At 45.3% G+C, this 15461-nt stretch overlaps 2 protein-coding genes across 10 annotated transcripts in view; one reads left to right on the top strand and one right to left on the bottom strand.

Moving 5' to 3' along the window:
- RAD1 (RAD1 checkpoint DNA exonuclease) overlaps positions 1-12630 on the bottom strand; it is a 63900-nt gene extending 51270 nt beyond the window's left edge. Inside the window, exon 1 of one of the 2 annotated variants that reach the window (XM_078783812.1) lies at positions 12466-12630. The gene's annotated coding sequence lies outside the window, so the exon portion shown is untranslated. The remainder of the gene's footprint in view (positions 1-12465) is intronic. The other variant, XM_078783811.1, reaches the window with a different exon arrangement.
- Positions 1-15461, top strand: part of LOC137432990 (chitotriosidase-1) — a 337722-nt gene that overhangs the window by 8335 nt on the left and 313926 nt on the right. For 5 of the 8 annotated variants that reach the window (XM_068125359.2, XM_068125358.2, XM_078783806.1 and 2 more), the window contains 3 exons: positions 10372-10521; positions 11410-11454; positions 14185-14223. In XM_068125359.2, the coding sequence (XP_067981460.2) occupies positions 11415-11454; positions 14185-14223 (79 nt within the window). In that variant the 5' untranslated portion in view covers positions 10372-10521; positions 11410-11414. Of the gene's footprint in view, positions 1-10279; positions 10700-11409; positions 11455-14184; positions 14224-15461 lie in introns of those variants that run through there. The other 3 variants (XM_078783809.1, XM_078783810.1, XM_078783808.1) reach the window with 3 other exon arrangements.

The raw sequence follows: 15461 nt of genomic DNA, 5'->3' as shown, positions 1-15461 counted from the left end.
GGGATGAGTAGATAGAAGTTGGTCCATATCATCAGACAGCGAGATGTAGATGGAGTCATCACTGTTTGGTGGACGGTACAACACACATATGAACAAGAGGTGGGAGCGAAGGGGAAGCCGTAGCCAGAGGTATTCTGGGCGACAGAACTTCTTGGAGAGGATTGTTGAGAAAGTAGATGGGAGGGTTGTCCAGTCGATCTTTTCGGAGAGACATAGTAAGAGAGTGAGATTTGTCAGGATTGAAAGACATGTTCCACATGTTTGACCAGTCTGTGATTTTGTCCAGGTCTTCAGAGAGTGAGGAGGCTGCAGACTGCCGATCTGAGGGAAGAGGAATGGAGCGGCAGAGGAAGAGAGAGTTGGGATGAGTAGATAGAAGTTGGTCCATATCATCAGACAGCGAGATGTAGATGGAGTCATCACTGTTTGGTGGACGGTACAACACACATATGAACAAGAGGTGGGAGCGAAGGGGAAGCCGTAGCCAGAGGTATTCCTGGGGGTGAGGTGGAGAGAGTGCAGTGCAGGGCGAGTGAGGAAGAGAGTTTTTGATAAAGATAGCAACCCCGCCTCCAGGACGAGGCTCAGGTCTATCATACCGGAGGAGGGAGTATCCCGGGAGAGATACTATGGAATCAGAGACATCATAAAGGAGGAAAGTTTCTGTTAAGCAGATCACGTCTGGTTTGACAGAAGCAACCTGTATGGAGAGATCAGTTAAGTTTGAACGAAGGCCCCGGATGTTTGAGGTCCATACCGTTAATGAAGAGGAAGGGGGAGCATCAGATACAGAACAGGGGGGAGGAGGGGTAGGGTAAGATGTGGAAGAGGTGGAAGAGATAGGGAGAGCTGTTGAAGGTGTGTCAGAGATTTCAGAATAGCTCGGAGAAAGGGAAGGATGGGGCGGACAAAAGGTTTGATGGTGATTGGGTGAGCCACAATGAGGTGTTATTTGAGGAGGGGGAAGAGCGAGGCAGAAGGTTGGGGGAGATGGAGGTGAGAGTTTGAAGGGGGAAGAAGCGGGGAGGACGCTTTGAGGAGGGGGAGTGAGAGGGGGGAAATTGAGAAGCAATGAGGGTGGGGAGATTTGAAGGGGAGGGGTGAGGGGGGAGTTTGGGAGGGAAGGGACAAGGGGAGGGATTTGAAAGGGATGGGATATGGGGGAGATTTGGAGGGGAGGGGTGAGGCAGGAGTCTAGGAGGGGAGGGGCGAGGGGGCGTCTTGGCGGGGAGGGGTGAGGGGGTAGTTTAGGAGGGAGGGGGCAAGGGGGGAGGTTTGAAAGGGATGGGTGATGGGGAAGATTTGGAGGGGAGGGGTGATGGGGAAGATTTGGAGGGGAGGGGTTATGGGGAAGATTTGGAGGGGAGGGGTGAGATTGGATTTTTGAAAGTGTACGATTTATGGGAAACGAACATTTATTGCAAAATGAGTTTCTTGTGACCTTCGAGTTAAAAATACGTTTAAGGACGCTGGATGGAGGATGGAGTGCAGGAGAGTTTAGGGAATGTAGAAAAAAGGCACTATAGGAGATGGATATTTTTTTTGGGATGAATTGATTTGGTGAGCAAGTCGAAAGCAGCCTTTTAAAGAAGAAGAATAAAAAGGTGTTATAAAATATGACGGAATACATAACTTGAGGGGAAAGTGTAAACATTGAAGGTTAATGAGTGAAAACTATCTGGGGAAATGGGGGAGAAACACGTGGTCGAAGAACGAACGAACGAATAAGAATGAATAAACGAATGAGAACAGAGAAGGAAATGTTTTTTTTTTTTTTTTTTTTTTTTTTTTTTTTTTTTTTGAGTTGAGATTTACACAAGGAAGTAGGCTATGGGTGAAAAGCCTGGGAATACAGAGAACGAAAGTTATTGGATCACAAACGACGGACCGCTGAGAGAAAAACAAAGCCTCAAGGTTGTACAGTGCACACTGTACAAGGTCTCAAGACACGACACGGCAAACAGACGATCAATTTATGAAAGATAAACACCGAGAAACAACCAAAGTTGCACACAATAACTTCACACACCGAAAGATAAATACAGTTTCGACAAAATACAATTGTGAACAGACTTAACTTCGAAAAACGTGGAGACCGTGTGGAGCTTCGAAAATCCCTCCCACCGTCTCCGAGATCTCGCGAGATCCCCGAGAGAGTGGAGTCATCTCGAGAGATCTCGAGAGAGTGGAGTCATCAGCAAAGAGATACAGAGAATTTTCCAGAGAGTCGGAGAGATCATTGATAAAGACCAGAAAAAGCACAGGGCCCAGCACACTGCCTTGGGGAACTCCAGCCTGAACGGGAAGGGGCGATGAGAGAAATCCATTCAGGGCCACACGTTGACTACGACCAGAGAGGAAGTCCGCAAGCCATGCATGGAGATTTCCATGGATACCATAGGAGGAGAGTTTGGTGAGCAGAGCTGGGTGCCAGACCATATCGAAGGCGCGTGATATGTCAAGGGAGACAGCTCTGATTTCCTGTTTGGCATTGAGGACCTCCATCCATTGTTGAGACAGCAGAAGCAGCATGTCCAGAGTAGAGTGACCTGGTCTGAAACCAAATTGATGATCAGAGATCAAGCCATTGGAGAAGAGGAAAGATTTCATATCCGAAGCAATGATGGATTCCATGACTTTGCTGATAATTGGGAGCAGGCTGATTGGTCTGTTGTTGCAAGGATCTGTTTTTGCACCTTTTTTGTGTAAAGCGGTAATGTTTGCTGATTTCCAGGATGCTGGCAGATGACCTTGAGCAAAAGATAGGGTGAAAAGAACAGAGAGAGGGTGAGATAGAGCGGCAGAGCAGGATTTTAGGACCCGTGGGCTGATGCCATCTGGTCCAGTTGCAGAATCAGAGTCGAGGTTTGACAAAAACTCCTCCACCTTGTCAGGAGAGAAGGTCACAGAGTCCAGGAGCAGTTTGGTTCGACTGGGAAAGGTGGGAACAGAGAGAGATGGGTTTGGGACTAAGGATTTTGAGGCAAACACAGAGTTGAGGCATTCGGCTTTGTCACGTGCGATGTCAACTGTGTGGCCATTTGAGGTAAGCGAGGGGATGGAGGGGGAACAAACACCAGAAACGGATTTTACCAGACGCCACCAGGATTTGGAGGAAGGAGACAGGTTTGAGAGTTCATTCTTGAGTGAGGAGAGATAGTGCTTCCTGGCACTCCTGAGGGTAGACACACACTTGTTCCGAGCTTGGTGGAAGGAACTGAGATTTCCTTCAGTTTGATTAGCCTTCCAAGAGGCAAAGGCAAGTTGTTTCAGGGCAACTGCCTCACCACAAGATTCAGTGTACCATGGACGGGAGGAAGGGTAAGACAACTGAAGGCGAGATGGGATAAATCTGTGCATGAGAGAGATCAGTTTGCTTTGGAAGAATTCCCAGGAAGAATTGATGTCAGAGGCAGTGGAGATGGGAGACCAATCCAGACGATTGATGGCTGCTTGAAGACCGTCCCAGTCGGCCTGAGTGAAATGCCAGACTCGTCGACGCTGAGGAGGCTCTCTGAGAATGGCCAGAGAGATGTCCACTTTGACAAGCACATGATCAGAAGAACCGATTGGAGCAGAAGAAGAGCAGCAGACATTAGCAGGGAAGTTAGGCATAACCAAGTCTAGAAGAGAAGATACTCCATTGGCTGAGATCCGGGTCGGGAAATTGACAGATTGTGTCAATCCCAGTGAGTCACAGAAGTCCTTTGCTGAGGTGCCATGACTGGTGAGAGAGGAACCCACACCCAACCAGGTGGCATGATGACAATTGAAGTCACCACATATGAGGAAGAGAGAGTTGGGATGAGTGGATAGAAGTTGGTCCATGTTGTCAGACAGTGAAATGTAGATGGAGTCATCACTGTTTGGGGGACGGTACAGAACACATATGAACAAAAGGTGGGAGCGGAGAGGAAGCCATAGCCAGAGGTACTCCTGGGGGTGAGGAGGAGAGAGGGCAGTGCAAGGAGAGTGAGGAAGAGAGTTTTTGATAAAGATAGCCACCCCACCACCAGGCCGAGGCTCAGGTCTATCATACCGGAGGAGGGAGTAACCAGGCAGAGATATTAAGGAATCAGAGACATCTTGAAGGAGGAAAGTCTCTGTTAAGCAGATCAAGTCTGGATTGTCAGAAGCAACCTGTATGGAGAGATCAGTCAGGTTTGAGCGAAGGCCCCGAATGTTTGAGGTCCATACCGTTAATGAAGAGAGAGGGGGAGCATGGGGTACAGGACAGGGGAGGGGAGGAGTAGGGTAAGATGAAGGATGAGAGGGGGAGGTAGGGAGAGCAGTTGTTAGTGTGTCAGCGATTGCAGAAGAGTTCCAAGAAAGGGAAGGATGAGGAGGATGAAAGGTTTGAAGGTGAAGGGATGAGGCACAGTGAGGGGTTGTTTGAGGGGGGGCAGAGGAAAGAAGAAGGTTGGGGGGGGTGGAGGTATGAGATAGAAGGGAGACGAAGTGAGGAGGAGGCAGCTTTGAGGAGGAGGGGGGAGGAGGGAGAATTGGAGAGGAATGGTATGGGGGGGGAGATTTGAATGGGAGGGGTTGGGGGGGAGTTTTGAAGGGGAGGAGTGAGGGGGGAGTTTAGGAGGGCAAGGGCAAGGGGGGAGTTCAGGAGTGGAAGGGCAAGGGGGGAGTTCAGGAGTGGAGGGGCAGGGGGGGAGTTTAAGAGTGGCGGGGCAAGGGGGGAGTTTAGGAGTGTAGGTGCAAGGGGAGGGATTTGGATGGGAGGGGCAAGAGGGGAGTTTAGAAAGTGGATGATTAATGAAAGACGAACATTGAAAACAAATTGGGTTTGTTGTGATTTTCAAGTTAGCAATCCGGTTCAGAATGATGGAGGAGGGATGGAATGAATGTGAATTTAGACCATGTAGTGAGGGAGACGTATAAGATATTGAATTTCTTTTTTTTGAGGTGGAATGAGTTGGAGAGGAAATTGAGAAAAGCCTTTTAAATAGGAAGAAAAACAGCGTGTTGTAAAATACCACTGAGTAAAACACTGAAGGGGAAAGGTTATACATATTTAAATAATATTTAAACAGAACCGTGAACAATCTTATGTGCACAAAAATACCAACGCGGGGAGAGCCGAGAGGGACCACCACGAGTCACGTGAAGGGCAAACGGTCAAATGTTTGAAAGATGAAAAAAAACGTTTTCTATCACATTCTCGGGATACATTCACCATGTTCCACCATGAGTAATTTGATTCACATGAAAATGTGTGCAGGTGTATAGATATATTGAATACATTTTGTTGGGCTTCTAGATTATGTTGTGATTATAAAATTGATCGATCAGGTAGTCATTCTCGGGTATGCGAGGGTCTTCAGATACCTCAGGGAGATGGATTCCCCTGCCTTGCATAACCCCAGGTCACCTGTGGGCAAGGTGTAGTACCTGTCAGCCCCCATTACCAGGGTAACATTGCGCAGCCATGCGATTTAAATGGCAGATGGTTCTGCACATCTGGTGGATGAGAGTCCAGTCGACTCCAACAGCACGGGCGGAAGAGGGTGAATTCCCCAACGTCAGGCAGAGGGACGGAGAGGAGTGGCAACCCCTTGTCTATACCACACGCTTACCTGTGTGTACCAGCCATAGAAAGGTAATGCCATCATTGCCCGAGGAGACTCGACGACATTCTCAGGCTTTTTGAAATTCCAATTTAGTTTCTCTTTGGATGTCGGTGGAAAATTTTAAACTGTAGGTTATATCAACTAAAAGGTAATTGGGGTGTGCTGACTGTTGTGGGAAGCAAAGTGAAACTCACCTTACATATGTTACTCCTTCGGGTATGAGGATGATGAGCTTAATGTCTGAAATGTGAGCAACGTTTTATTTCCCATAACAGTCAACAAACTTTGATCAACATATTTTGCAAAAATCCCAGTTGATAAAAATCCCAGTTTATAAAAACTTCCAGTTGATAAAACCAAACATTCAAACGAGAGAAGATGATAACCCACACACCTACATACACACAAACAAATATAGTGTGTGTGTGTGTGTGTGTGTGTGTGTGTGTGTGTGTGTGTGTGTGTGTGTGTGTGTGTGTGTGTGTGTGTGTGTGTGTGTGTTCGTACGCACGTATATATATACATACAAGTTAGGGTTGTTTTTTTTGGTATACAAGATCGAGGCTCGTGAAAGAGCTAACATTAATCACACAAAAAAAATCAAACAGACACATAAAATATATAATTAAGGGAGCAGTAGACAAGACGAGGAGAGAGGGGGAAGGACACAAACACAACATTTGAGAGGAGGGACATCGGCAGATCTGTGGGAGGGAAAGGGTTTGGGAGGAGGAGGCGTGGGAAGGGGGGGGGGGGTGGGAGAAGTATAAAACACAAGGACACTGCAAGGACTTCCGGGAAACAACAACAACAAAAAAACAGGCATTTTAAGGCCATTTTCCCTGCAAGAGCGGGGGTGAGCCTTGCGGTCCCCATGACAATATTCTCCATTTTGCCCTATTTTCTGCATCTCCACTTAACCCCCTTGCCCGCATTTCTTCTTCGACCATCTTTAGCCAAGTCTTTCTCGGTCTTCCCCGTCCTCTACTTCCTTCTACATTCATTTCCATCGCTCTTCTCAACCAGTCACTTTCATCCTTCCTCAACACATCACCAAACCATCTCAACCTGTTCCTCTTTACAGCATCCATCACAGGCTCTATTCCCATCATCTTTTGCAATTCATCATTTGTCTTCCTCTCTCTCAACGATACTCCACACATCCACCGAAACATTCGCATTTCCACCTTTTCCAGCCTTCGTTGCTGCTCTACGTTCATTACGCATGTCTCGCTCCCATAAATCATAACACTTCTCACACATGCAGCATACACCTTTCCCTTCAGCTTCAACGACACTCCCCTCCTCATCAGCACACCACTCAGTTCCCGAAACTTCTTCCATGCACATCTCACTCTCGCAACCGTTGCCGAGTCTGAACCACCTTCTCCATTCAGCATGTCTCCTAGGTAACAAAATGTTTTCACACCTTCCAGATTCACGCCGTCTCCAACATCCAACTCAACATTTCCTCCATCTGCAGCTCCCTCTGTGCACACCTTACATTTGAATGTAGCTGCCACACTGGTTAATGACCCTCTAAAACCACTACATTTTTGATGAACCCACTCAGCGCACATTGTACATTGAATGGAGTTCACTCCGACACCCTTCCTGCACACAGCACAGGGCCACTTCCCAGTTCTTTCCACCTCACCACATGCTTTACAAGTTGCCATCACCTTAGTTTTTCCAATATTCACCTTCAGACCTTTTGTCTCCATACATTCCTTCCACTTGTGCATCTTCTCCTTCAGTCCACCCATACTTTCTACAATCAACACCAGATCATCTGCATACAACAACTCCCATGGTAAACCCTCCTTTACGTTCCGAGCCAGCACCTCCATCACAGCTACAAATAGTAGTGGACTTAGTACCGACCCCTGATGCACTCCCACCTTCACCTCAAACTCACCACTGTTCCCGTCCTTTGTCCTTACAGCTGTGCGTGCTCTCGTACATTGCCATCACTACTCTGATCAACCCTTCCTCCACTCCTAACTTCCTCAATGCCCATGTCACTACTTCACGTGAAACCCTATCAAATGCTTTCTCCAGATCAACAAACCCAAGAAACAACTTCTTGCTCTTCTCCATGTACTTCTCCTGCAACTGCCTCACAATAAAAAGCACGTCTGTTGTTCCTCTTCCTGGCATAAATCCAAACTGCATTTCGTCAATCTTCACTTTCTTCCTTATCCTCCTCTCCAACACCCTTTCCAATACCTTCATTCCATGCTCCAATAACTTTATCGCTCGATACGAGCCACAGTCCAGAGGGTCACCTTTCCCCTTGTATATAGGGACGAGGGTACTCAGTTCCCAAACCACTGGAATGCGGCCTTCTTTCACCACCAGATTGCAGATCTCTGTCATTCTCTTCCTTGCACCTTTCACCCTGATGTCGCAGACAACCAAGTGGTGCTGTGAAACAGCCTCCTCCCCCGGGATCACCTTTGTGTCCCGGAGGTGCCCCCTATCTCGCCTACGCACCATCAGGTAGTCAACGGTTGTCGTCGACCTACTTGACGTGTATGTAACAAGCTTATTATCCTCTTTCTGGAACTGAGTATTATAAATCAAAATCAACAAAGCAGCTCCAACAGCAAACTCCAAAATCCTTTCACCTTCTCCATTTCTCACACCATATCCGTAACCCCCACGAACTCCCTCAAAACCGTCCATACTCCTTCCCACATGTCCATTTAGGTCTCCTCCTACCACAACAACTTCCTCATCTTTCACGTTTTCCATCAGCTTCTCTATCGCACATCAGAACTTGAAGGAACTTCCAGGAAAGAAGTTGGTATTTCAAAGTGGATCTGCGGTGAATTAACAGGGGTAGAAAAGATCAAGGTTTTGGATGGGGGAAGATAAGAGATGGTGGTGAACAGCTGTTTTAAAGACCTGGAGGGTGCAGTGGGATTGAAGAGAGTGAGGGAGTTTGTTCCAGAGGCGGGAGAAAAGAGGAATGAAGGAGTGAAGGTGAGCAGAAAGTCTTGATTTTGGCAGTTTAACCATAAGAGGGTTGCAGGCAGATCTTTTGCGACCTGTAGGAATATTTGGGGGACAGAGCCCAGAGAGAGCTGGGGGGGGGGGGCAAGGCCAGAGAGGAGTCGGTAGAAGACGGAAAGACCACCAACCTGCCTGCGGTGAGTGAGTGAAAGGCCCTTGGAGTTAGCTTCATCGCGGGAGATTCCAATGATTCTGAACGCTTTGGTTTCAACAGCGTGAAGACGAGCTAGGTGTGAGGCAGGAGCACCAGCCCAGAGGGGAGAGCAGTATTCCATAAAGCTGTGGATGAAAGCCTTGTATGTGGTAAGGAGCTCAGGTGTGCCAAGGAAGGACTTCGCACGACGGAGGATGCCCAGTCGGCGACTGGCTTTGGAGGCCAGATTTGAAATGTGGTTTTCTCAGGAAAGATCATGGCAGATAGTGAGACCCAAAAGCTTGAGTGACAGAACGTCTTGGAGAGGATTATTCAGAAAGTGGATGGTAGGGTTGTCCAGTCAGTCTTTTCGGAGAGACATTGTAAGAGTGTGAGATTTGTCAGGATTGAAAGACATGTTCCACTTGTTTGCCCAGTCTGTGATTTTGTCCAGGTCTGCAGAGAGTGAGGAGGCTGCAGACTGCCGATCTGAGGGATGAGGAATGGAGCGACAGAGAGTAGAGTCATCAGCAAAGAGATAGAGTGGATTTTCAAGAGAGTCAGAGAGATCATTGATGAAGACCAGAAAAAGCACAGGGCCCAAAACACTGCCTTGGGGAACTTACTTCAACTATATAAAGGATTGATTTGTCCTTGTATGGAGTACCGCTCTCATATCTGGATCTGATGAGGTTCTAGCTCAACATTCTTATTGGACAGAATTGAATCCAAAGCAATCCGACTTTTCAACTCTCCCAATCTGACCTCAAAACTCGACCTGCTCGAATTACGCCGTAAAGTTGTCTCCCTTTCTCTTTTCTACAGATATTACTTCGGTTTATGCTCCCAAGAACCTTCTGCTTGTATACCTCCGCCATTAGTGAGACCATGGAATACACGACAAGCCACTACATCGCATGATTATTGTGGCCATTGGCTACTCAAGGCTCGTCTGTTATGATGTTTGTTTCTTCCCCTCCAATACCAAACTCTGGAACTCTTTCGCTTCCCATATATTTCCAAACACTTACAACCTTCCCCTTTTCAAAAAGCAGATTTTTTACTTCCTCAAAAACCTGAGACTATTCTCTCTTTCTACACTTTTCTATCAATGCAGCTCTTTTATTTTAGTCCTGTCCTCAATGAGGACTATATAATTTGTTAATGGAGCCTTCAACATAAATAAAGAAATCAATAAATAAAATTACAGGGTGTATGATAAGTAAATACCCAATCTTAAATTGTTGAAGATGTTTTAGTTATGAACCTATTTGAAGGAAACAAACTGTATATGAAAGAGTGTCCAGTGAGGTTTTATACACCACTCTTTAAACCTCCACATTTCCTTAATCGGACTGGCACATTTGCTATTTTCAGGAATGTTGGTTCGTACATTGGTTATTCTCTCCTCCAGTTCATGAAGGTTTTTTTGAAGCAGTTCATCCTAAAATGTTTCACAAGTTTATTTGCAAGTAAACAGTCTATCAGTGAAAACACAGAAGTTGAAATGGTGAGCCCCATATTATCTTTAACCTTTGCCTGGATGTAGAAATTTGAGGTTGATGCAAGAGGTGATGTTTATCCTGCAATAGCAGTACTTGCCCTCAAGAGACATATATTGCATTGTTCCTCTCTTTCAAGGTATGTGTGGCGTACCCTGCCCTCCAGCATTTTGCATTGGCTGCATTTGTTTGTCACTGATCTGGTCATAAACAGGCAGCATTCATAAGCGAGTTCCTCGCCAGTTTGAAGACCGCAGAGTGTCACCTTCGAGAAGAGACCCTGCCTATGGTATGCTTTGTTTAAAATTTTGACTTTTTTGTTTCCAAAGTCAAGGCTCGTGGAAGAGCTAGGACACAGAACTGATCAGGACGCAACAGAACCAAAAGGAACAGCAGAAAGAGGGGGAAACATCAACAGCAGGGTCGAACGGACAAAATAGACGGAGATGGACAAACAAGGGATGCGGGTAAGAATAAGGTGTATGAGAGGATCAATTCATGTATTTTGTTACCTCCGCCACCAAAGGTGGATAGACGTTATGTTTTCACATCTGTCTGTTAGGGTTATCAGGATATCTCAAAAAGTTGTGGACAGATTTGGACGAAACCTGCAGGATCGGTTGTGTGTCTGACAAGGACGAATCGATTCCATTTCGGTGAAGATGCACATTCGAGAATTTTCTCAGTGATTCTTCACTATTGAGAGATAGGACAAAAACACTATATATATATATATATATATATATATATATATATATATATATATATATATATATATATATATAATCATGTTATCTATAAAAGGTTGTGGACGGATTATAACAAAACTTGCTGGATGAGTTGGTCAGGTGACAATAACAAGCTGATTCGGTTTGGTTTAGGTCCAAATCCAGATCCGGCCTATCGGTGGATACAAAACATAAACTGTTCAGCCGCCTGGTGGAGGTATGCTCTCTACCGATTGACGTCATAGTTGTTCAGGTGGGAATGCTAAAAGAACATGGTTAATCATATCCGTGCATATTGCATTCATGAGAGCAATCATGTTCTTTAATTAATTTTAATTAATTTAATACAATGAAGACTCTGGCAAGACCAATAACTCCCCTTCTCTCCACCCACAACGAACTATACTGAAATTATTTCAGTTATTTTTCTGCTCATTGTTGTTCGACAGGTGACATGAAATTCCCAATGGCAGCCACGTCCATCGCCTCACTCGGTAAGGCTTCAGTTTCATTTTCAGTGTTTAAACTGTTTGAACGATGCAACAAAACGTCTTCTATCATATTCTCAGGATACATTCGCCATATTCCACCATGAGTAATTTAATTCACATTAAAATGTGTGCAGGTGTACAGATATATTGAATACCTTTTGTTGAGTTTCTAGATTATGTTGCGATAATGAAATTGATCAGACATAGTAACTTTCAGGCTTTTTCAAATTCGAATTTAGTTTCTTTTTGGACGTCGATGAAATTGGTAAACAAATATGACACTTTGCAAGGTGAGTGTCTGTTTGTGCCGGTGGACAATTCAAACTGTAGGTTATATCAACTAAAGGTAACTTAGGTGTGCTGAGTGCTGTGGGAAGCAAAGCAAAGCTTTATGGCAACCTTTATGACAACCTTTATGAATTATGACAACCTTTATGACAACCTTTATGCAAACCTTTATGACCTTTATGACATCATAACTTTATGACGTCATAACTATGACGTCATATAGTCATAACTATGACGTCATATCTTTATGACCTTTATGACAACCTTTATGACAACTTTTATGACAACCTTTATCAAACTTTATGGCAACCTTTATGACAACCTTTATGGCAACCTTTATGACAACCTTTATGACAACCTTTATGACAACCTTTATCAAACTTTATGGCAACCTTTATGAATCTCCACTTGATAAAACCATTCACTCCACACTGGCCGTCCCAAACTAAGCTTAAGTGTCAAGTGTTAAGTTCCTCCTTGCCCTCGCAAGGGAAAGGCTAGGGTCAAGCTCTTCCAAATTTCCAAACACTAGAAATCGGACGTCTCAAATTAATTAACTAATTTGTTAATACATCTCAGTCGCCCGCGACCTCTCTAGCGCGGGCGTCGAACCAGTTCATTTCCGGTGCGGCCGGGCCGAGTGGCCGAAGCCGTTGATTCCGCCGTAGCACGCTAACGCGTAGGCTCGCGCGTCCCTGGTCCGCCGGGGCTCCGCGGGTGTCCTACCGTGCCTGGCGCCGCTATTCTCTCGACTTCCGGGAGTAGGTGCCGGTGCCCGGGGACGGATCTCGCTGTCTAAACATGGTAGCGCTAGGCCAGTGGGACCGCCGGGACCCACGTGCACTCACACGTTGATATGCGCGTGGGCGGCAGTATCAGACCGGGGCGCCCAAATGCGCCACGCGCCCAAACGCTCCCCGGCTAAAGTTCATCCTGATGCGCCCACGTTGTGCGGACAAACCCCACCGAGTCGAGGGCCACGCGGTCAGGAGAACCTCGTCCTTTCTGGTCACACTGTGCCTATCGGCCGGCCTCGAAGACCGAAAAAGTGACTATGTCACCCTAAAGACGAAATCAAGAGGCTTCACTGACCCAATATGCAAACCCTGCTTAAACTTCAACTCAATCAAAATCGACGATTTTACGCAAACTTGACCTTTGACCTTTTGATCTTATAAAAACAATCGCCTTCTGGCTTTTGATTGGCGAACCAATGCAGTGACCCAATATGCAAATTCTTAAAAATTTCATGTCAACTGGATGAAAATTGAGATTTTATGTGACTGACCCTTTGACCAAATCATTCATTTGGCTTCTCCATATTCTCACAATAAAGCTTCGTGGAAAATCTGATGACAAAAGCTCAAATAGTAAAAAAAAAAGTTACAGCCTGGCCACACACACACACACACACACACACACACACACACACACACACACACACACACACACACACGATTGTAAAACCCCACCTCCCGCTGTAGCGGGGGACCTGCTGATAAAGACCGAGAGGTTATGGCTGCTGAAAGCAAACTCAAACATGGAAATGACAACAAGAAAGATAAAAAAAAAACTAGACAAAGTCAACAAAGAGAGAAAACAAAACCACATGTTTGAAAATAACCCGAAAAGATTATACGACGAATTAGGGAAGCAAAAGCAAAATGTATCAAAACCTTCCCCCCTCCCCAAACCCCCAAGGGAAATACCTCCAGCCTCCAGTGATATTTTATGAAGAAAAACAAAGAAGACAACTAACAAAAATGCCAAACTTGAAAAGCCAGGCCCAGATGGGCTTCAGATTTTCTGGCAAAAGCAACGAGATGCTCTCCACAATCACTACGGAGGAGGTAATTGTTGAGTGGCTCACAGATGGTGATACCTTCCTCATCCCAAGGTCTGAACTACTTCAAGAGACCCAACTACTTCACAAGTAACGACCTGTCTGTCTCACCTGTCTGCCAGCAACGTACAAACTCCTGACGGGAATCATCACAGAAATGACATACCATCACCTGACACAAGAATGAGGCCGAGAGTTAGAACAGAAGGGATGTAAAAGAGGATGTTAGAGAATGATAGACCACCTCCTACTCAACTTGGAATACAAGAAGAACAAAATTATCCACAGCATGGATAGACAATAAAAAGCTCTTCATAGTGTTCTTCATGTCCCACATTCACATAATATACGTGACTTGTAATGTATATTAAATACATACATATTATATGTGACATGTTATACAATCGTGCAAGCGCACACACACACACACACACAAGCACACACACAAGTACACACACACACACAAGCACACACAAGCACACACACACACAAGCACACACACACAAACACACGCACACAAACGCACACACACAAGCACACACAAACACACACACACACACACATGCTTTTTTATGAATAATGTTTTGATTTCTTGCTTTCAGGTTTGGTGTTTGCATTATGTTTTCTGCCAGCATCACATGGTATGTAATCACACAATACATGGTAATTTATGGCACAGGTACAAATGAACCTGAAAATAATTTCATGATGGGTAAATTATTGAGTGAAGAGGATGAAAATGACAGAGAGGAGGGCAAAATAAAACCGAAGGAAGAATGGACATCACTCACTGCCACAAATGTTGAGAATGGGAGGTTGTGCATTGACAACATGGCGACAAAATGACTATGTTGATGCACCAAAATGTAACACCACACAATTGATGTTTTAACAAGAAAAATGATCACCAAACTGCAACGAATGGTTTATATTTGGGAACTCTTTATTTTCTTCCATAATTCTCAATTTGGTCTGTGTCTTTGATGGCTGTTCTAGTTAAATTAGTTAATTATACCTTGCATGCTTTGATCGTGTTTTTGTGTGCATGTTGGATTGTTGGCTGTCCTATGTGCTGTTGAAAATTTCATATATGCATATCAGGCAAATGCAAAATTGCCACGCTAATCTATGGGGCACCACATTTGAGCACAAATATGCTATGGGACATGGCTCATTTCATTATATATATATATGACCCAATATACAATTGCAGGACCACCTTGCTGGCGGTTCTCCACTGATGATATGAAGGTCGCATAGTGACTGATATAAAAACCGAAAGGGTCACAGAGTTACAAGTGTATGGAAAGCCTCACTGCGTTGCCCTGATGAAGCCCCAACAAGGGCGAAACCAGGTCGGTAACTGTGAGTTTTGCATGCACTTGTGACAGTATCTGTATTTATAATCCCTAATGACGCACTGCTAGATGGTTCCTCTGGAACTTTGCAGGCAAGGCGGACGTGCATGGCGATGACGTCATGTTGTCCGCTCATTAGGTTGGAGAACCAGATTACAGATACCATTATTAGTAACTCCCAACCGCAACCAGGTCGACTCCATATGATGAGTGGATACCAGAGATAACGTCACCGCGTGGCAGGCGGTGCTTATCGCTCCCAGCAAGGTGCAGCAGCAGCTGTATGGGACACCTTGCTGGCGGTTCTCCACTGATGATATGAAGGTCGCATAGTGACTGATATATATATATATACGTATATATATATATATATATATATATATATATATATATATATATGTATATATACACTCAACCCTCGGCTATCGCGAACTCGGCTATCACGTTTCTCTGCTATCGCGGCTACCTAAAAAACTGCACAACACACGACTATCGCGCCCCAAATACGCGCTATAGCGCAC

Source organism: Myxine glutinosa, chromosome 8, assembly GCF_964187855.1.
Source record: "Myxine glutinosa chromosome 8, kmMyxGlut1.1, whole genome shotgun sequence".
In the NCBI taxonomy this organism is placed as follows: domain Eukaryota; kingdom Metazoa; phylum Chordata; class Myxini; order Myxiniformes; family Myxinidae; genus Myxine; species Myxine glutinosa.
Note: the sequence above shows the minus strand (reverse complement) of the source record. Positions and strands in the feature narration are given on the sequence as shown.